This window comes from Chlorocebus sabaeus, chromosome 14, assembly GCF_047675955.1.
Source record: "Chlorocebus sabaeus isolate Y175 chromosome 14, mChlSab1.0.hap1, whole genome shotgun sequence".
NCBI classification, from domain to species: domain Eukaryota; kingdom Metazoa; phylum Chordata; class Mammalia; order Primates; family Cercopithecidae; genus Chlorocebus; species Chlorocebus sabaeus.
Genome location: NC_132917.1, coordinates 56,230,850 through 56,254,525, shown reverse-complemented (window position 1 = coordinate 56,254,525; position 23,676 = coordinate 56,230,850). Strand labels below are relative to the sequence as shown.

At 37.5% G+C, this 23,676-nt stretch overlaps 1 protein-coding gene across 6 annotated transcripts in view; it reads right to left on the bottom strand.

Annotated features, from left to right (window-relative positions):
• CCDC85A (coiled-coil domain containing 85A) overlaps window positions 1-23,676 on the bottom strand; it is a 196,663-nt gene that overhangs the window by 36,900 nt on the left and 136,087 nt on the right. For 5 of the 6 annotated variants that reach the window (XM_038006968.2, XM_007970557.3, XM_038006969.2 and 2 more), the window contains exon 3: window positions 5,191-5,267. The exons of the other annotated variant lie outside the window; for it this stretch is intronic. In XM_038006968.2, the coding sequence (XP_037862896.1) occupies window positions 5,191-5,267 (77 nt within the window). The remainder of the gene's footprint in view (window positions 1-5,190; window positions 5,268-23,676) is intronic. 6 annotated transcript variants of the gene reach the window in all.

Genomic DNA, 23,676 nt, shown 5'->3' with positions numbered 1-23,676 from the left:
GTGACCATCAAGAAAAGGATAATGAACTGAGTAGAAAGAGCTAAGCAAGGTTTTTGAATTTGGGCTAAGAATCAAATTTCAATTTTAAAATTTCAGTTTTAAAACAATGACTGTAACTCTCGGTTCCCCCTACCCACCCTTTTGGTTCACTCTGAACCAAAAGGTCCTCTCTTACCACATTCTGTTAGGCATACATTTTCCATGCAGGGGTAGGTGGGTATTTGTGTGTACGTAATCAATCTTTATGATTCTCAAGTACTTTGGAAATGTGTCAGGGAAAAGACCCTGTAAAATACACTTTTTGTTTCATTTATGTTGTATATCATGGCGTTAAGAAAAACTGAACATTCATTTTAAAGCAGGAATACAATACACGTCTAACAAATCTCAGATGGCTAAGCAGATCCAATGTTAGTTTTTAAGATAAATGTTGGAAAAAATGAATTTGTCAATAAGATAAAAATAGGTTTAGTAGCTTAATTACACTGAATCACATTAATGGTATTAACGGATTAAGGGAGCCACTGTGCACATGCTAGAAAGAACACTGAATAGGCCTACATCTTATGCCTGGCCTTCATTAGCTGCCTGACAGGAGGACCCTCCTAACCTCTGTGAACCCAATACACCTTGACTGAAAAAGGGCGTTGTCCTATGTATGTGACACACACAAAGTTCTATACAGCTTTGGAAATTGATGATTCTTTGTATAGAGAAAACCTGTATTTATTTGTAAGTATGTAGAGAAGATAGGTGTGTTCCTTTTTATTTTGATACAAAACTCCTTAAAACTACTTTACACCCTACTATGTCATTATTTACAAACGCCTACTTACGTTATTCAGAGTGACTCCATCTCACTGGATTCAAAAGTTAATGAAATCTCATAGACAGCAGCTACATTTATTTAAATAAATTTATTTAAGCACGATTTTTGTTTGAAGTTCACATCACATCACATATGCATGCAGTGGAACTGACAGCCAATGTGAGCAGTTTAGCATTATGTGTATTATGTGTACTGTAAGAGATTATAGGCAATTCTTTGAAAAGATTTAATTGCAATCTTTAAAAAATGTTCCCATTTGTTCATGTGCTCGGAAGAATATCCTAATGTCCAGGTGACCTTTAACTACCATTTGTACTAACTTTGAAGAGGCATTTTCTTCTCAATAATAATACCTAGCACACAATGCAGCATTTTCTAAAAATTATAAGACTGGTTCTTACCTTAGGATACCTTCAAAATGTTGTGTTCACAAACTGGATTTAAAATACTGCTTAGTGATTCTTGCAGGACACAGTACACACCATGGCAGATCAAGGAGCTTTACCTTCACTGGGGAGGACCTGCCATGGTGGCTGTACAGAGGCTCCATCAGCACTTCCTGTGGGCTCCTCTTCACCACTGGATAAAACTAACTTAATCTTCACTACCTTTATCTATTCTTCAATAAAGAGCCCTTCATTCTGGGACTTGAAAATTTTGCATATGTATAAAACATGGGCCCAAGCCTTTATTTACACCTGAGCCCACAAAATGTAAGAGCTGAGAAGAACCCCTTCATTTACAAACGAAAAAATTGAGGTCTTTGCATCTAACCAGAGAGAAATCCACAAGCATTTATTATACTCATCATGTTCATTTTTAAATATTTATATTGCTAGGGCAAAGTTGTGACTTTCTGTTCATTATACACAATTTTATATAAAGAATAAAAGGAGTATTGAGGAAGATTTCTTCCTCCAGGACAATGCTTTATGTAATTAGTCTAAACTCTAAACTAAAAGCAAAAATCCTGGCTACAGACGCAAAGGTATTTTACATACTTGGGATTCCCACTGCCAACTACATTCTTACTTCTGTTTATTCAAAGACAAATGGACATGCTTTAATAAACTTGGGAGTGAAAAGAAATACCTTCTGATCAAGACATAGTGAACAAGCTCTTATAATTGAAAATCAAGTATTCAAATATTGAGATTAACTTGGGCTAGGATGTCAGCTTTTCTCACTGAATTAACCTTGCAAATCAGCTAACATCATAGTTAGAAATAGTTTCTGCAGGGAAATCTCATGATACATTATTTGTAATAGTATCAATAACATGTAAGAGTAAGTTGTACAGTTAAATGCCTTTGTGTAATCCAGCTGAAGTCTCAGTCTCTCATGAGAATTCTCTTTACATGATGCTCACTGTTCTGAGATCCATTTATTGTGTTCCATCCTAGGGTCTTACCCACTGTCTGTATTCATGTTACTTTGTATTTATAGTAGTTGCAACTGGTACCTCTATTATATCTTAGTAGTAACTGACGGCAACACTCTCTGGATATAGAAATTTAACAGAAGTACTGTTTTTCAATTGACAGATCTACTGCATTCTTTGCATATGTCCAATAGCATATTTCAAACAATGGGTTCTCTTTGCATTAAATTACTTTGACAAGTAAACAGCTGTTTAAAACTAAAACATTGTTTTCCCATTTGTAACATCACCGGAATCAGCAAGAATCTGGAAGGCCGGGCGCGGTGGCTCAAGCCTGTAATCCCAGCACTTTGGGAGGCCGAGACGGGCGGATCACGAGGTCAGGAGATCGAGACCATCCTGGCGAACACGGTGAAACCCCGTCTCTACTAAAAATACAAAAAACTAGCCGGGCGAGGTGGCGGGCGCCTGTAGTCCCAGCTACTCCGGAGGCTGAGGCAGGAGAATGGCGTAAACCCGGGAGGCGGAGCTTGCAGTGAGCTGAGATCCGGCCACTGCACTCCAGCCTGGGCGACAGAGCCAGACTCTGTCTCAAAAAAAAAAAAAAAAAAAAAAAGCAAGAATCTGGCATGGTATAACTGATATCATTTTTCTTTTGTAATGCTACATATCATGATGGTGCATCCCACATCAATAACATCTTAGAATCTATAAAACATGATCTTTCTTAGCCACTTTGTAGAGAGAAAAAAAAAGAAACAAAACAAAATGAACCAAAAACCTTCTTTGGTAGCAAAATAGTAATATATTTAAAAGGATATAACTGAACACTTTAAATTGAGTAGTTCTTTAATCTAGCTTAGTCTTAACTATGCAAGTACTATGTATTCAAATATACATACACATATCAAGTATAGTTAAGGACTCTTCTGATTTTCCTTCAAGACTTCTAACACTCACTTTTACAGATCTTTAAAAATCAACGTTGTTATCATTTTCACATTTGTTGTGCCACTTTTTTTTTTTTTTATAAGATGGCATACATGCTTTTTGCTTTTTGATGTCAGCCTCAATTCCTTTTCAGAGGGAAAAATCATTTGGATTTTTTTTTTTCTATTTCTTTTACATTGCCAGTTGCCTGAGAGATGGCACAACCCTGTTTAATAAACTAACTACATTTTGTAGGTTTCTTTGTAACAAGTAAGAAGTTAGATGTTTTCAGTCAAGGGCCTTAGCACAGTCATACTGTGAATTTAACATAAAAGGCAAAAAGGAACACAAAAAAATTTTTAAAGGAAAATGATGAAGAGCAAAGAGAAAACAAACCCACCAGTAGTATTTTATTTCATGGCACAAACAATCTCTTCTGTCATCATGAATTTTAACACACATACAGTTTGAGAAGAGAGAGAAGTACAGAATTCCACCCTTAGCCTCAGTTTCTATTACTCGTAGTCAACCAGGGCCCAAAAATATTAAATGGAAAATTCCAGAAATAAGCAAGTTTTAAATTGTGGGCTGTTTTGAGTAGTGTGATGAAATCTCATGCTGTCCTGCTCCATCCCACCTGGGATGAATCTATACCGTCTACACTTCCTGCCTGTTAGTCACTTAATGGCCATCTCAATGATCAGACCAATGGTCACAGCATCTCAGTGCTTGCGTTCAAGTAACCCTTATTTTATTTAATAGTACTTTACTAATAATAACTTTGTTATTAGTGTTGTTAATCTCTTACTGTGTGTAATTCATGAATTAAACTTTATCATATATATTTATGTATAGGAGAAAACATAGTACTGTAGGTTGTGGTACTATCCATGGTTTCAGGCATCCACTTGGGGTCTTGGAATGTATTCCCCTTGAAAAGGGGGGACAACTACTGTAGGTTTATTTCACTTAATCTCATGATTTCCGGGCAGACTGTTAGCCAATGGAAGAAAGAAAAAAGGATTCTTATGATAGCCCAAATCATCACTAATGAGCAAAAGTAGTTCAAAAACAAAACAAGATTTAAAAGACCTAAAATGTCTTTCTAAAGGGTCTTTGCATTAATATTCAAATTTCTTCTCCTGAAATACCAACCTGAAGATTGGTTAATCTTTGACATTTTATTTAAACTACTGATTACTAGTTGTTTGAGGTTTAATTTTCCCTTAGTCATTTATGAAACAGAAATAATCACCAGAATGTAGAAAGAACCCTAGTGACTAATTTCTTAGAAAACTTCTTGTTATAAAACATTAATATATATTATTGTTCACATGCTTGGAAAGGAAACCAACCTAGAATCAGTAGATTTGTTCAACTCCTCAACAAAACATTTTCTGAAAACCACCTCCTCAAAAGGTGAGCATCATTCTCATCAAGTTAACAGCCCATGGAAAGAATTTTATAAGTGAAACATATAGGAAGACATTAAACACCCTGGAAAAAGTGCCACTTTAGTAAGGGGAAAGAAATGAAGTCCCAGAGAAAAACTGTCATTTACTGCCATGACTTTGTTGCACTGAAAGAGTTCAATTATACCACAAAGAATTTTAGAATGTACTAATTTAAGTATAATGTGAAACCTTCCAACTACCTACTGCTTTGCCTAGTTCAGAAATTAGCAAATTTTCTGTTTAAATAAGAGTACCTTCCCTGTATCCACCAACCACATGCATGATGTATACGAATAACACTATCAACATGTCTTTATTTTCTGCTTCTCATTATTTTATCTTTCTCCTTTGTTCTTTCTTTCAAAATTACTTCACATTCTCATTTCAGACATCTGCATCCTTTAGTGTAACACTTAGAAATCTGGATAAGATGATGGCCATCATGGAACGTAATCACACTCTACATTGATGAATGGCTATTTACAAAATGATTTCTATGATTTAAAAGAGAAAACATCATTGAGCTTTTAAATTTCAAATAAAATGCTACAACTCAAATGGCACTGACTAGCTATGAGCTTCTGGAAGTCACCCACCTGGGGCAGCATGCGATTTTCTTCCTCCAGCTGTCTTACTCTTGCCTCCAGCTGCCTAACATAGGACAAGGTTGATTCTAAAATTAAAAAGAAAGAACTCACATTATACACACAGGTCTTGTTTGGTGCACTGTCAGGATATTTCTGGTTTGATTTATTCAAACCAGATAGTGACTACTTAAGTCTATTATTTAAAATAGGAAAAAAAAATCTCCCAGAAAAATAAAAACAGAAGTCACTGAAACGAAAAACAGTTTTGAACAATTTTACAATGTTAAGAAATATTAGATAAGATACAAACTGGCATGTTTACAGGTGGTAGTACACACAATTGACAGATGATTAGTATTAAGATTCTATACAGAACTCTTACAAACCAATAAGAAAAGACAAGCAAAGGTATGGAAAATATTTCTCAGAAGTGGAAACACATTAGACAAATAAACCTACGAAAAGCAGTCCAACATCATTATTAATTAGTAAAATCACACACACTCAGAACAAGGCAAAACCAGAATTCAAACCTGGATCTAATACCGAAATCCAGTCTCTCCAATGCTCTAAGCCCTTTTAGCTATTTTTAATCACTAAGAATTGAGACATTTCAGAGGAAGACATTTCAGAGGAAGTTTGATCCTCTTAAGATGGAACAAATATTTTTCTGAAGTCAAATCATTTCTCATAAATCTTTCTTAAATGTTTAGTATTTCCTGTTCTGAAATAAAGTGTATTGAGGTCAATTAAATATATATATATTAGAGAAATTTATAGGTGGTGAGATTGCAGGCTTTTTGCATACCAACCAGCCTCGGAATAATAGGCATCTTGAAGACAATTATACTCTTTTCTTCTGATTTTGTACATTTTGAGTCGTCAGTGAGTTGTTCCACATATACAAGACTATTTTGTAATGTTAACTATAGCCAAAATAAACTACAAAGCTCCATTAAAAAAAAACAAAAAAAACAGAAAATAAAATTTTTCAAACATCCAGTTCTCTTTATTTCCCCCAATAAAAATTTCAAGCCTTAAGAAAAATATTTGTTCTTTTCACAAACCTACAGATATTGACAGAAAAAACATGAAAGAGCTATTTAGAGTTAGAATGAATTTTGACTGATTTTGGCTGTGACAGAGACCCAAGTTTTTCACACATCTTTAGGGAAACCAGGAGCAGACCTGAAATTGATTATTGTTTTCACTCCTTCACGAGCTCAGGCATGCGCTGAAAGCTCAGAATCATTATCATGCTTAGTTTCTGTTCCATACTGAAACTCTAAAGTTTACGGCTTTATGTCAGGAAAAGGGGTCACAGGTTAAGAAAAGTGAATTTTTATTTCTGGGAACAATCTGATAGTAGCTCTTCTTCATTAAAGTGAACATATTCAAGGTCTTCACATAGTAGCAATTCATTCATCACACAAAAACAAACATATTTCAGGTGCAGTGAAAGGTACACAGCAATAGACTTTCTTCAGAGCACACTTGTGTTACATTAGGTAGCTAGTCAAATGTGAGCAAAGCAGGAGAGGGCTCCCCACAAGCCCACCTACCAAGAATGTCAGGCAACCATCACGGGATGGTCAGGTGGTTGTTAACTGTCTCTCTAAAATAATAATTAGCTGCAGCCAATACCAGGGAAAGGCAGTCGCTTGGCCAACAGATAGAAAACACCTGGCACTGGTGATCAGCGGTTTCCCAGTAAGATCTCTGAGGTTGGGCAAGTGGTCTCAAGCATGTGTACTAAGAGGAAAAATAGCAGTTAAACTGGTATATGACCTTCCTCTGGGAATGTGAGACGGCTAAGGGAAGAATGCCTCAAGTGAGCATGCATACATCTTCAGTAAACACACTGTACATGCTCCCCTCCCAAGTGCTAGCAGGCCACTGCACATGTGGACAGTCCACCTCAAGGGAAGAATCAGGGTAGAAGGGATATGAAACCCCAAAGCACACCAATGTAAAAAACCCAAGTCAAAAGGTCAAACAGTGCACTAGATCTCTCAAGTCACCTACCTGACCCTCTTCCAGGTATACTTTACTTCCTTTCATTGCTGCTCTAAAGCTTTTTTTTTTTTTTTTTTTTTTGAAATGGGGTTTCACTCTTGTTGCCCAGGCTGGAATGCAATGGCGCGATCTTGGCTCACGCAACCTCCGCCTCCCAAGTTCAAGTGATTCTCCTGCCTCAGCCTCCCTAGCAGCTGGGATTACAGGCATGTGCCACCATGCCCAGCTAATTTCATATTTTTAGTAGAGATGGGGTTTCTCCATGTTGGTCAGGCTGGTCTCGAACTCCCAACCTCAGGTGATCCACCCACCTTGGCCTCCCAAAGTGCTGAGATTGCAGGCATGAGCCACCGTGTCCGGCCATTCTAAAGCTTTTTAATAAACTTTCACTACTGCTCTAAAACTTGCCTCGGCTTCTCCTTCTGCTTTATGCCCCTCAGTCAAATTACTTCTTCTGAGGAGGCAAGAACTGGGACTGCTGAAGACTTACATGGTTTCGCTGCTGGTAATACTTCCACAGTTAATATTGAAGCAGAAGAACCTCCTCAGTGTTCACGTTCTTCAGCCTCAGACACACAAAAAGGGCAAGAGGCAATACAGTAGTGCACCTAAGCGTTTGGAGCCCCTAAGGATCCACAGGATGGATATTGATGCCCTGATCTGAAATTCTTCATGGAAACACAATTATTTTTATGTGGAAATAGTTTATATGAACCCAATTCCACTTTTGTGACCTCTAAAGCAATGAGCTAACATTTTATTTTCCTTTTTTTTTTTTAAATTTTCTAAAATACATAAGCATCAGTCCTTAATTCACAAATACAACAATTAAGCTAATCTCTGACTAACTTAGAGCAGGCCTGTTTTCCAAAATAGTATGCAGAAAGCCCCCATCACTGACATTAACATGGTGACCCATAGACCTCACACCATTGGAGAGGATTAGCTTTGAGCATTTCTCATATAAGAAAATAGAAACATAGGTAAAGAAAATTGAAGACATTTGCTAAAGATATCCTCTCTTTTTTTCACTTAATAAAATGTTAAAACTCTGCTTTCTGGACTCTTCCAAAGAGGGAAAAAAGTATGCAGCATAAATGAATACCAACGTTATTGATTTCATGAGTCTGCTTTACTCTTGCAAATGAATAAGTGATTCGCAGATCATCAAAATGTGAATGTAGATTGCCTGATTTACCCTGTTTCACAAGCCCTGCTCTTTCCTCTGGAAAAACAACTACTTGATAAGGCCATCCAAATGAAAAGTTGATCAGCAATATTCTATTTAAACCGCACAAAAATAAACTTATATTCTTTTTTGTTCACAATTTACACCTTATCTTTATTGCCCCTATGCTGCACTATCTATAAGGTTGTGATACTTAAAACAGCTGAAAAGACTACAGAGATTGATTCAGGTGATATTTTTAAAATGCTATTGAACGGAATTTGTTTTAATTTAGTGACTGTCTTCAGTCTCTTTATCTATTTCTCTTTTCAAAATCTTTGCAGTTTATATATCTGATGTTTTCACCAAGTCTCTACTTACATTATGAAACTATTATGTCAGTTCAGGAAAAAAGGGGTAAATTTCTGAGTTTGGAAAATATTCTCTAACTCCCATTTTTAACGTTCCATTACAATAGATCATGTCCACATCTTCTTTCTAAAGCACTCACTGCAAATATGGGCTGGGACAAGAAGAGACAGAGCATATTTTTAAACAGATGAAATAATGAAAAAAAATAGCTTTACAGTGAAGGCAAAGGCAAAAATATTTTGAGTTCATTCATTCAACAAATATTTATTGTCACTGATTTGTGTCAGGCACTGTTCTAGGGTTAGGATGAAGATAAAGCCAGTTATTGCAAATCTTAATAAGTTTCTCAGAACACACATTCCCTATTAGATTACAGATGTTCCAGAAGGTCCTGTTAATTGTTCCGGGCTCTTAGCCCCCGTTGCAATTATTACTTAACAATTAATGGATACTCAAACAAAAATACACTCTTCCTGGGGGTAAAACACAGGAAGAATATCTGATCTACATGTATAAATAAGAGTACTCAGGCTGTTTTGTTTTATTCAGAAAGAAATTGATTATGCCATCCCCTAATGGGAGTGGAGTAGAAAAATATTTTTCCAGAATATACTGTGAAATCAGTATTGGGTCACCAAGTCCCTACAGGAAAAGCCATTAAATAAAAAAATCCAATCTCCCAATGTGACATGAGAAAAATAGAAGAAATATTTGTTTAGTTAAACCCTTGGGATTTCGAGGTTTGTTACTTACCATAGATCAGCTGAGGCTGACTAGTAGTGCATAACCAATAATTAAATTTTTAAAATATAAGCTATATTTTAAATAAAATAGAATAAAAAAAAGTATGAGAAACTCAACACTTTTTTTAAAAAGGTCACATTCAAATCCACATCTCAGTCATAGCTAATTATTAGGAAAAATTGATAGAATCTTCTCATGGTGTGAGGAAGAGAAGAAAGAAGCCTTTTGGTTACTGGAACACATTGACCACATCCGCTACAAACCCCTTCCCCATGCTGCTTTTTCCCTTTTTTGTCCTTTTTCAAGGGTGTCAACTATAAAATAAGCTGATCTCCTGGTACACTCAGGGAACATGATGGATAGCTGTACCTAAGGGAAGTGTCTGACTAAAACTGGCATTCATTTTATCATAAAGTCATTCATAGAAAGCTGCATTTGAATGTACTATAATTTAAATTGATCATTACATTTTATACCACTGGCTGACAGCTTCACAAAACTGAGATTTCAGAATGCCATTTTTGGCTTTTAGAACTCTGAGAATGAGGCTCCAAAAGAGAACCAAAAATAGCCAAATTCTCAGGTACAAAGTACATAAATATATAATGCATTAAAAAAGGAGTCGGCTGGGTGGTTCACGCTTGTAATCCCAGCACTTCAGGAGGCTGAGGCAGGCGGATCACGAAGTCAAGAGATTGAGATCATCCTGGCCAACATGGTGAAACCCTGTCTCTACTAAAAATACAAAAATTAGCCAGGCATGGTGGCGGATGCCTGTAATCCCAGCTACTCCGGAGGCTGAGGCAGGAGAATCGCTTGAACCCGGAAGGCGGAGGTTGCAGTGAGCCGAGATCGTGCCACTGCACTCCAGCTTGGGTAACAGAGCCACACTCTGTCTCAAATAAAAAAAAAATAAAAAATAAATAAAAATTTAAAAAAAGAAGCCTATATTCAAGAAACGTATAAGCAGTTGGGGGAAAATAAGAGGGAAAAAAACAATAACGTAATTTGAAATTTAGTGCTAAATCCTGTAAAAGGGGAGCAAAGAAAAGTCAGCATTAGCAGTAGTTCTTATTTCTTAAGGAGAAACTCAAGCTTAAAATGCATCAATAGAATTTTGATAGGCCAGAGAGATATGAGTGGAGCCATAGATGAACCTGGGCCAGAAGCCAAAAATGATCCTATTGTAAACACAGAAAGAAAGGAATCACATGACAGAAAAGAAAGGGACCTGCGGTTGCAGGAGGAGAGGCCAGGTTATTTCCCACAGTCGCCTATCTGGAAAAGCTAACATCAAATCACGATAATCCAGTGGCAATTTGCTTTAAACCTCCCAAAAGTTATTTTATTTCTCTTTCCACCCTGGGAAACCTATGGGCATCTAGACATTAGAAAAGTAAAGTGAAGCAAACAATATTGATGCGAAAATCCAATGAAATCCTCAAGATGTTCTTCGGGTGAATCTCAGGCCCATTTTCAAAGCAGAAATGATTTTTTGAACCTACGTGTAAAAGTTTACAGCATCTCTTGCAAGAAAAACAAATTAAGAAACATGCAAAAGAATTCCACTAAATTCCACATCTTCTAAATTCAACTTTTAGGGGTAGAATGTACCTTAGACGTCTCCTAATTCAACTTGTGCCACAATCCTCTGACTTGTTTTGCAAACAAGAGAACTAAAGCTCAGAGTGTGATGAACTTGGTTGCTAACAATGGGGACTAGTCAAATATATTCAAACAATTGTGTTTCATTACTCGAGCACCACATTAATTCTCATATTGGATCTACTAATCATGAAGTAACATACACAGATAAATACTAAGTTCTTTTTTTTCTCTCTGACTTTAGATATTCTTGATAGATTTACCTTTATGGTAACTTGATATTTCCTTGGACAATATTCTTGACTTGATTTCACTTCAGCTAACCTGAAATGCATTCAATTGTATAAAGGAGCTCTGTTCATTTTTTCTGTTAGTTTGAAAACACTCTGATAAAAATGCTAAACCCTCTTAACTTCCCTTTTGTTTCTAAAGCAGTGTTTCCCCACAGAACATCTATCCTTGAAATCACCCACAACTCACACTGATGATTGTATACAAAAGGTTTATTATTGGTATCTGCAGCTGTCTAAGGTTTGTCACACTTCTGAATGGTTTTGATTAGATGAAGTGCTGTCATATCTCCAAAATTTCAGGGCAGAAAATAAAATCTGGTAATGGTCCATTCTAACACAAACTACAGCATTTGTAAGAGTGTATAGAAGGCTGGGCACAGTGGCTTGCACCTGTAGTCCCAGCACTTTGGGAGGCCAAGGCGGGCAGATCACCTGAGGTCAGGAGTTCCAGATCAGCCCGGACAATATGGTGAAACCCCGTATCTACTAAACATACAAAAATTAGCCAGGCGTGGTGGTGCATGCCTGTACTGCCAGCTACTCGAGAGGCTGAGGCAGGAGAATTGCCTGAACCTGGGAGGTGGAGGTTGCAGTGAGCCGAGACAGTGCCATTGCACTTCAGCCTGGGGGGACAAGAGTGAATCTCCATCTGAAATAAATAAATAAATAAATAAATAAATAAATAAATAAATAAATAGTGTATACGAGGAAAATTATCTGGAAGACTATAGTGGCCATGAGTTTACAGATGTTAGCTTTTATGTGGCTCTCAAAGAATTAGTCTCTGTGTTGGCTTGATTGTTTATCCCTTTCAAAAATCATGTTGAAATTTAATTGTCATTGTAACAGTATTAAGAGGTGGGACCTTTAAGAGGTGACTAGGCCACGAGGGCTCCACCCGCACGGGTGGGATTGGCGGTCTTATAAAAAGATGAGTTTGGGCCAGGTGCGGTGGCTTACACCTGTAATCCCAGCACTTTGGGAGGCTGAGGCAGGTGGATCACGAGGTCGGCAGTTCGAGGCCAGCCTGGCCAACATGGTGAAATCCCATCTCTACTAAAAATACAAAAATTAGCCCGGCTGGTGGCAGGCACCTGAAATCTCAGCTACTCAGGAAGCTGAGGCTGGATAATTGATTGATCCTGGAAGACAGAGGTTGCAGTGGGCCCAGATTGTGCCACTGCACTCTCCAGCCTGAGTGACAGGGCAAGACTCCTTCTCAAAAAAAAAAAAAAAAAAAAAAAATTAGTTTGGCCCCCTCTTGCTGTCTTACCTTCAGCCATGACATGATGTAGCAAGAAGGCCCTTACTGAATGCCAACCCCTTGATCTTGGATTCCCCAGCCTCTAGAACTGTGAGCTAATACATTTCTGTTCACTATAAATCACCCAGTCTGTGGTATTCTGTTACAGTAGCAAAAAGTGGACTAAGATAGTCTCTCTCAGCAAAAGAGGCCAATAGCCACATGCTTTCCAATTCAAACTTTTCAATAAACCCCAAGCTCTAAAGATATGACTTGCACTCATTCCATATGAATCCCACTATCTACAGGGTTTTTCATATCCCTAAGGAAATTCCTTCAGAACTGTGTATTTTAAAAATTATTACTGTTCTGAAACAAGTGTTTTTCTTCTTCAGGAAAGCAAAGGTCAGCCTCCTACTTAGAATCCTTATTAACTCCACAAGTATAAGTGATTGTATTTCTCACTGAAATTTGATGCTTTTCTTATTTAAAAAAAAAAAATTGTTAGAACCAGCACTTTCAGATTTGCCTGGATATTTAATTCATACTGCTTTATTAACAGAAATAGAATTTTTAATGGGGCTTTAATTGCCCTAAATAATCTAAAATTGATATCAGATCTTGCTCTAGTCCACTATTTATGAAGCATATTCTACTCTTCTCAGACCTTTTTCTCTCTGCCCACCCAAAAGAGATGACAGTTAGTTCCTCTCCCTCTCCTCCCATGCAGAAACCCTTTCAGTTTGTCTTTGGCCCAGAGCTCTCTTAGCTCTGTGTCTCTGCCCACACATTCCCCTAGCCAGCAGTACTTTCCTTATTCTTCTCTGCCTAGTCAAATACTCCCTATTCTTCCTTTCATGGAATGAAAAATAGCTTTGCAATAATTAGAAATGCCAAAGATTGGAATATACTGCTTTGCACCATAATGTGCTCATGTTGTTGGAGGTATTTAGAGAAAGCTCAATGAGATTTTGCAAAGCTCTCTACCTGTGTATATTGTTAGGCTGATCCCTTTAATTCTGAAGGCCAATAATTCTACAATATCAAATTCTCCCACTCTGCAAGTCTCTTTCAATTTTCCTTTTCCTCAACTCATCTGTCAGTGAATCACATATTGAATGTCTTGTGATTTCTCTACCTATTTCTTAACAGTATTGTTTTCAAGTTTTGCCCAAAAATGCTACATGACAATATTTCACTAACCCTCAAACACTGACTAGTTGTGTTCCCTGCAGGAGTTTAATGAATATTTGGTAATTTACTTTAATATTAAAACACTTCCTCACCCAATAGTAATTATCTGCTATGTGCCAGATACTGTTCTAGGTCCTGGGGATACAGTAGCAATCAGGAGTGATAAGATCTGGGTGTTTATGCAGCCCACATTCCAGTGGGGAAGACAGGCAGTAGAAACCAAATAAGATATTCTATGAAGGTGATTTGTACAACAAAGGCAACAAAACAAATGCAGAGTACTAGGATGGAGAGATTTGGGAAGACAGCTACTTCAGGAAGCAGGGTCAGGGAAGAGCTCTCAGAGAACTAAGATCTGCATGTGAAAAAGCCAACTACGCAAAGATCTTGGAGAAGAGGGTTTTAGGCAGAAGGAAAGGCGGTGCTCAGAAGCACTGGCTGGGAAGACCCATATTCTGGAATCTAGTCATGGAGAGGGAAGTGACAGCAGCTGGAGACAGGAATCTGTTTGTCTTGTCACCTTCCTCCACTGCTTAAATTTTTAAAGCCTTGTGCTCTTTTTGGCTGTTTATACTTAGACCTAGTTTTAGACTCTTCAAGTTATTATGCTTTCCTTTTAACAAAAATTTAGCATTATGCGTGGTTCCTCTCTCTCACACCCCACTTTCCCTCCATTGGGAAATTTTTTTTGACCCTACCTCCAAAATATCTTGAGAATCCAACCTCACAATAGTTTCTTACAAAGGACCTGCTTCTATTCTTGCCTCCTCCTCCCCCAGGGCTATTTTCACTCACAGTCTATTCCAAACCCATGGCAGCCAGGGTTTTCTTTCTAAAATGCTAAGTCTGATCGCATCATTCTATATTCCAACCCCTGCAGTAGCCTCACCATTTTGCTCCAAATTAAAGCCAAAGTTCTTAAAAAGTCCATCAGGGTCCTATGTGATCTGACTACCTGTTTTCTCTCTGACTTCATGCCCTCATTCACTCTGCACCAGCCACAGGGCCTCCTTTCTGTTCCTGAACACCATAGGTGTCTTCTTGCCTCAGGAATTTCGCCTTAGTTGTACCCTCTTCCTGGAATGCTCTGCCCCCAGTCAGCTGTTTGGCTAACTTCCTCACCTCTTGTAAGTCTTCATCCAAATCACAACTTCTCATTGAGACTCGCCCAGTCCTCTCATTTGATCCTGCCACCTGCCACACCTCCAACCCACACTCCTGATCTGCTTTATCCTGCGGTATCACCGTACTAACTTTATTTTCATCAAAATACTACACCACCTTCTACCATATACATTAGCTTGTTCATATGTTATGTGTATTATATAAGGTCTGCTTCTCCCTACCAAAATGTAAACTCCACAAGACAGGGATCTTTGTCTATCACGTTAAGTGACATAGTTGAGTACCTAGAATAGTGTCTGGCACAATAAAATTCTATTGAAGGTATCAACCAGTGATGTAGAAGATCCCCTAAAGGAAATTATTTCATAGTATAGACCTATACTTTTCCATTATTTCAGGCAAAACAGGATTTGTCTTTAAATGGGGCCTAATACCAATTCTGTAATGCCATTTGAAAATCACTCTATGGAACATTAAACTTCGGATGGAAACTTTGGACAGGTTCTCAAATGATGTCAGATCCAACCATTTGTGGGTAATTTCAATAAAAATCTTAAGTGTTCGCCAGGCTCAAAAAGGCAAAGGAGGGAGAGAGGGGGAAAACGGGGGCAGTGAAAGAGGGGGAGAGAGAGACAGAGAGACAGAGACAGACAGTGAGAGACAGAAAAAGGGAGACAGAGCACCTGTGGGGGAGTGCTATGTATGGCCTGAGTGTTGTGTCCTTCCAAAATACATATGTTGAAACCTAACCCCCAAGGTGAGGGTATTAAGAGATGGAGCCCTTAAGAGATGACTAAGTCATGAGAGAATGGGATTAACACCTTTATAAAAGAGGCTTGAAGGAGCCCTTTCCCCTTCACGGCAGGCGCTATCTATGATTAATGGGCTTCCACCAGACACCAGATCTGTGGGTGCCTTTGTCTTGGACTTTCCAACCTCCAAAACTGTGAGCGATAAATTCCTGTTGTTTATAAATTACCCAACCTAAGGTATTCTGTTATATCAGCCTGAAAGGACTATGAAGGGGTGGCAAGAAGAGAGGGAGACACAGAATTAGGTATGGAGGAGTCTACACAATATAGACTATTTCTACCACTAAAGTCTTGGAATACAATCTAAATGCCCCTCAGCTAGAAATGTGCTTAATAAGGTTCTCTTTTGGTTTCAAATGCTCACTGGAAGGAAGTTAAACTTCACCTAAACATTCCACCCCACCCCACCTCCCATCCCACCCAGCTGGAGGTGTACTGAGGGAGCAGGAGCAGGCACAGCAGTGAGCAATGCACGGGGCAGGTGTCAGACACTGACTGAGGGGTTCTGCATTGCCAGAGAGCAGTCTGAGGTCGGGGGGGGTGGAGGGGTGGGCAGGGGGCAGCAGTCCATATCAAAAGGGCATCTTTTTGTGAAGAGAAAAATCTAAAATTTTCAAAGGAAGGGAAAAGCAAAGCTATGTGCTGTCCTGTATAATTATAACGAAGGCTGAAAATACTGAATCATTTTCCAAGAAGGGTTTGATGAAAAAATCATGAGTGCTGTTCTTTTACTGCCATGCAAGTGCTGTGTTTTCTGAAACAGCAGTGATTTTGGTTTCATTTAGTATCTTCTATAAAAGAGTAAACAAATGAACATCTAAAACTGACAGTTTGCACATAAATCAATTTAGAAACCAGAAAAAAATTATTAGGGTCTATTGTACCAGAAGATAATCACCACAAATGTGTTCAACCCCCCAATCTTCCCAAAGCAAAGAGTTTTTTGGGTTTTTTTTTTTTTTTTTTTTGTATGAATTTAAAAGGTACAAGTGCAGTTTTGTTACATGGATATATTGCAGAGCACTGAAGTCTGAGCTTTTAGTGTAAACATCACCCAAATAATGTACATTGTACCCATTAAGTAATTTGTTTTTTATTTTATTTTAAGTTCTGGGATACATGTGCAGAACGTGGAGGTTATATAAGTATATAGGTGCCATGGTGGTTTGCTGCACCTATTAACCTGTCATATAGGTTTTAAGCCCTGCATGCATTAGATATTCCCATTAAGTAACTTCTTATCACTCATCCCCTCTCCCACCCTCCTATCCTCCTCAGTATCCAGTGTCTATTATTATTCCACACTCTGTCTATATGTACACATTACTTAGCTCCCACTTCTAAGTGGGAACATGTAGTATTTCCCTTTCTGTTTCTGAGTTATTTCATCAAGATGATGGCCTCTAGTTCCATCCATGTTGCTGCAAAAGACATGATTTCATTTTTTTTTTAAGGCTGAACAGTATTCTATTGTGTCTATACATATACCACATTTCCTTTATTCAATCATCCACTGATAGACACTTAGGTTGATTCCATATCTATGCTATTGTGAAATGTGCTCCTATAAATATACAAGGGCAGGTACCTTTTTGATATGATGATCCCTTTTCCTTTGGGTAGATACCAAGTAGACGGAGTACCAGATCAAATGGTAGTTCTATTTTTAGTTCTCTGGGAAATTTCTATACAACTTTCCATAAAAGCTGTACTAATTTACATTCCCACGAATAGTACACAAGCGTTCCTAAAGGAAAGAGTGTTTTAAAATGGGGCAAATGGCATTTTGTCACATATGTGCTGTTATTCTTCTGTTTACTTGGTCCTTGGGAATTGGTACCTGGTGGTTTCAGCTTCCATTTCTCTCTATATATGGGGCTCTATGTGGTCAAACTTTGCCTTATAGTTCATTCCAAACTGCCCTATGACTACCACAATGCTACGTGCTAGAACAAGTTGAATAATGGAAGAAAGGAAAGAGGGAGGGAGGGAGGAAGGCCCTCATCATTCTGTTCCCAGATACTACTGAAAGTTTTGTGTTCCCAGGACAGTTTCAAGTAGTGACTCAAGATGCAATTAAATTTCCACCTATAAAACACACAATAACAAGCAATCTAAACAGAAGCCTGGCTCAGAGGAACTTTTGTATGCCCTAAAATTGCCTTCACTTTTACTCTTCCCTTTGAAAGCATCAACCCCACAGAGGAGGTGCCAGGTAAGTGGCAATACATTGGGCTACAGAACTGGGGACTACATGGAAAATATTTCAATCTCTCAGGAGCTATTTAGCATGAACACCATCATAACAGCTATTCAGGGTCAAAACGTGTCTTACTTTCCACTGTAATGTTGCTGCTGTTATTGTCATTTCCCAGAGAAAATAACTGCCTTTCCTAATGCCAGAGGATAAAAGCGGATGCCATTTTAATAAATGTAACAATTTTCTTTAATGTATGTGGCCCTCGTGTAAATGCAGTATTGTCAATGAATGCACAAAAAAGGAAATTGGTAAAAAAGAGGAAATCTGTAGAAAACAAATTTTCCAAGGACAGTAAACCTATAAAAATGTTATTTTCTCTTAGGATAATTAGTGTGCCTTTTATGCATATTTAGATGCTTTTAAAAGCCTATGTATGGTTGGCTTTTTAGTTACACTTTTCAGAAAAACAAAAATAATTTTTGTCAAATTATAGAGCAAAGCATCATTAATTTGAACTTGATCAATTGGAAATTCATAAACAAATTCATTGAATTTAGCCAGCATATACTCTGTACTGGCTATGAAACAACAGATGGCAAAACAAACTCATATACAATGTAACAACTGAGGAATGTTTCTTTATATAAGAAAAGCGAAGTTTTCACATTTTACTTAGCATTATCTATCTGTACACAAAGTGATTATTTCAAATAAATCCAGTTAGTTTAGATAAATGAAATTAGAAAGCATATATTTTAAACTTTTTTGCATGTTAGCATTTTTCATATATTTATCAACAAATACTTCATAATTACTCTGTTAACATATTTATTAAGTACTAACTATGTGCTAGGGATACTCGATTGAAAAATAAGCAAACAGGACTCCTCTCCTCCAGGAACATTCTAGTAGGGAAAACAGATACATAAATAAGCACACCACTGCCCTGTATGCCCCACCACCACTTTAGCTTAGATCTACATCATCAGAGAGGATCTGGGGTATCCAAGTTGAGACCTAAATATAGACATTTGGGAATGAGCTTTCCAAGCAGCAAGAATAGAACTTGAGAAGTCCCCAAGATGGCAATGAACCTGAGAGATTCAGAGAAGGGACAGAAGACTGAAGTGGTCAAAGTGAAGTGAAGGAAACGAGGGGTGAAAGGAGAAGACAGGGAGGATGCAGTTGTCTCCTTTAACGGAGACAAGTCCCAGGGCATCAGTAAACTAACATAAGGAGCTTGGGTTGTATACTGTTTGCAGGAACACACTGAGGAAGGGCGGGGGGGTGTGGTGTTCTGTGGGCACGTAATCTGATTTGTATTTTAAAATGATCATTCTGGCTGTCCTATGGCACCCGGAGAGAAAAGAAACAGGAGTGGAGAGAGGGTGACCACTGAGGGAGCTGCTGTGGGACTGGACTGAGAGATGACTGTGGATTGTGCATGAGCCAGGGCAGTGGCACAGAAAGCAGCCAGATTCAATATGTCTCCAGGAGGTAGAGCTAACAAAACGTACACATAGGGTAGATGTGACGTATTAAGGGAAAATAAGGAATCAAAGATCATCGCTATATTTTTGGCATGAACAACAATCATGCAATGGCTTGGAGAAGAAGCACAACTGGGGCTTGAAACCAAAAGTTCTATTTTGTTCATGTTAGGCTTAACATCTCCACCAGACAAGGAAGGGAAGATGCAGAGTACACAGTTACCTAGGTGGGTCTGGAGTTCAGAGAAGAGACCTGCAGTCTTGGTTTAAATGTGAAGTCCACAGCAAAGAGCTGTTGAAAGAAAGTCTGGGGATGGACAAGGGTCTGACGACAGAAGTCAGGTGCAAGAGGCAGAGCTACAAAGCAGAAACCCTTCCCCAATTAACTTTATCCCCTTCTCCCCAGTCTCGAACCTTAGAAAGCTGAGCAAGTATCCAGCCTCCTTCAATAGACACAGACACAAATCTCCTATGTCTTCCACTTGGGTGCATTTCAGTGAGTTCTCACTATCCTTCAATCTTACCTCTGTTCTGTTCCTAAATCCAACCCTCTCCTTGTCTTGCTTATCTCCTGCTGCTTCCTTTCAGCATGCTTTTCTCATTCTTCTTCATCTGGGACCCCTTGCTCTTCAAGGGAAATTTAGAAAGAGTGAATAATGCACAGTGACAGAGTATGGGTTCTATTAGACTTCCTGGATTCAGATGACAGCTCTAATTCTTCCGGTTTGTAACTTTTAGCCAATGTTTTAACCTCAGTTTCCTCATCGGATAAAGAGGATAATTACAGTATCTTCCTTATTAGATTGTTGCAAAAATTAAGTGAATTAATAATGAAAAGTTCTTAAAGCGAGGACTAGCACAGAGTAGGCATTTGGTAAATATTAGTCTAAGCAGTCAAAGTGAGAGCCGAGCAATGCTTAAAACTCTTTTTTTTTGCGTGCGGGGAGGGGGGGGGCTTACTTTACTCATCCCCAGTAATTATGGAATATTTCTCAGTACTTGGTCCTTGCCTTCCCAGATTTATATCAAGGAGAGACAAGACTCTTTCCAAGCATACAGACATTTTATTCCATGTATTCCTATAGATCTCTATGTTAAGGAACTGGGACATACTAACTGGGTGAACTATACCATGCTGAATGTTATGTCCACTAAAATTAGAATAATTATACTACTAAGACACTGTATGCTGGGATATCATTTGTCACAGCTTAAAAATTTTTTAAATGTAACAACCATACTGATTTAGCATAAAAGGCAAATATGACAAATCTTTAGGAGTAATTCTAAATAACTGAACATATACACAAGGAAAGAAGAAGTTATTTTATTAGGGCATTTTAAGGGACCAAAGGCCAAATGCATACCCACCACAGGAAGGGATTTTACCAGTTCAAACAGCTCTGGGTTGGAAGTGTTCCCTTTTAATTCAAACTCTGTGAATGTCCAGGCATATAAGCATCATTGGGTTTTAATTTTCAATAATCATTCATGAATACTGAGGTAGATGATCCTTCAGGCTCTTTAACACCCACAATTCCTGGGTTACAACTGCCATGCATTTTACAATAAGCCTTATTACTGGATTAATGGCTAAAGGCAGCTAAGATAGTCTTTCTAAAGGCGTATGTATATTATGTTACAATTCTTTCATTTCTTCATTACACAAACATTTATAGAATAGCTGCTATGTATAATATAAGGCTTTGGGAAAGCAGAAAATATTTAAGACAATGTTACAATGTTCTGAGAAAAAGAATAAAGCACACCCATGTGACAGATGCATACCAGTTCTGACTATGGTTGTTAAATATCCTTAGCTGAGGCTTGTTTACATTTCAAAACACTCTTCTTAAAAGTACTTCCATGCAGATTTCTGTCCTAAACTCTGTATGCTTAAAAACTCTTTGCACTGAAAAAATTACCTGATTAAGGGAAAAAAAAAAAAAAAAAAAAAAAAAACCTTCACCTTAATCCTAGTATAAAGGAATATTACTTGATGCCAGTAAGAACAAAAATTATTGAATGCTTGCAAAAAACAGTCAAAAAGTTATGGAAGAACGACATACTCTAAGCTTTTTATTTGATAAAACTATTCTAACTAAACAATGTATCAAATTTTTTTTTTAACTTTTGGTAGTAAAATTGAAATAAGAAACAAATCTCAAGAGTCCTCTTAAATCCAGCCAACACAGGGCAACCTAAATGTGTTCACCCAGTTCTTCACGCCTTTTAATTTTAGAAACACTTCACAATAGTGTGGTAGGGAGGAAAAGTTTTGGTCAGGAAAATTCCTGCTGACCTTGAAGTTCATTTGGGCCCTTCAAGTTTCACAAGGATTCCATCATTTTGTCTTCACTAAATAGTTACTAGGCAACAACAGACTAGTCAATTTGGTTAAGCAAGCAAATCAGATGACACAAAATAATGCTAATGACATTTATTTGATTTATTATGTATCAAGCACTTTGCCTAAAAGCACACGCATTTTTTACATGTATTTAATCTTCACTGCAAAACTAAGAGGCAAATATTATTATCCCTATCTTACAGATAAAAGACTGACAGCTTAAAGATGTTAATTCCTCAAAGTCACAAAGATAGTAGGCTGCAATTCTGGAACTTAACCTGAGGTGTGCCCAGCAAAGCCCACTTCTGCAGCATTATAAATAGTCCTCACTGCTGGAGAACATAGATGCTGCAGAGAGACAAAGTAAAGGCCAAATTAAGCAAGTTTCAAAGAATTTGAGCGGCACCAAGTCTGCTTGATTTAAACCCTCTTCCTTATCATTATACTTGAATGCAACACTATCCCTCAGTTAATGCATTTGTTGAAGGAATGAAAACCATATTTTGCCTAAGACACAATAACTGCATCAGCTCCTTAATTCAGTGGTGCCTTCAAATAAACAAGAGTCAGCTGAAGTGAAGATGGCACGTTTCAGTCAACAACCAAGCCATCCAAAGCAAAGTGCTTGAATCTGCTAAGTCATTAGCGGGCTTAATAAATACAGATGCCACTCACAATGCAGTCTGCGAAAAATTTCACAAACTTCTTACAACCCAACTCTCAGAGGTAGATAGAAGAAAATGACAGACACAGGCAAAGCACAGTTTCTTCTGGCTTGTAAATGTCTAATTTTAGTTTTCAAATGAACTATTTTCCTGAATCTCTCCTGGATTTTCTCTCTTCTGGACAACTTGAGGAACCCAAGGAAATGTTCACTCTGTTCAATTTAAAGTCATGGCTATCAATACTGTTAACATTATTTTTGGTGGATAACAAAAGATAATTTGATGTATATCACCTAACAGAAGTCATCACAGACATTAGAACAGAAGTTGCTTATTCCCCACAAATCAAATATCTCAATGTACTATTTTTAAAGTAATCCATTCTTGTCCACAAAATCTTATGGACTCTGAGAATATATATCAATATTTATGCTACCTGAGAAATCAGGGTAAATACAATAAACTTCTACACCTAAAGTAACTATTATCTACAAATGATGATTTCTTAGGCTAACTACATCTCCATACAGCCTATAATTATACATATAATGACCAAAAGGATATTTTAAATTCATGCTGGCCATACAATTAATCTGTTAAATTTGGTTCTGCTTACACTAATTTTCAGATTGATTTTATATATCACAAAAATATTGTGTGCTGTATTATAAAATCACATTCTTAAATCAATAATTTTTATTCACCCTCACAAAATACAAGAGTGCTTCTTTAACTTTCAAAGCAGATAAAATAGAAAATCTTTAAGTTTTCAAGTTAGTTATCCCTTTTCAGTGCATGGTCATTTCAACTGTTTATGGGAAACTTTAAATTATAAATGAAAAAGAAAAATATAAATAAAAAGTGAAGAAATGAATAGAACAGACTATTAAATCCATGTACCATGGGGAGGGAACTGTGATTTATTCATGTTTGTAAGCCCAAGTCTGACACCAATATTTTACCCCAAAGAGTCAACTAAACTAAGGTGCATGCCTCTTGGACATAAAAATACTACCTTTGAGTATTTAAAGAGTTAAAAATATCTCTGTAAAATTCAAGACTAGGAGAGCTAAAAGAAAATACAAGCAGTTGACTTTATGGAATAAATACAATTGTGAATAACATAGAAGTGCAAATAACAACAAAAACATTCCCCTTTAGAACACATTAAAATTATGTTTAAAAAGTCTACCCGGTCCCACATGGTTTGAGTGAGAC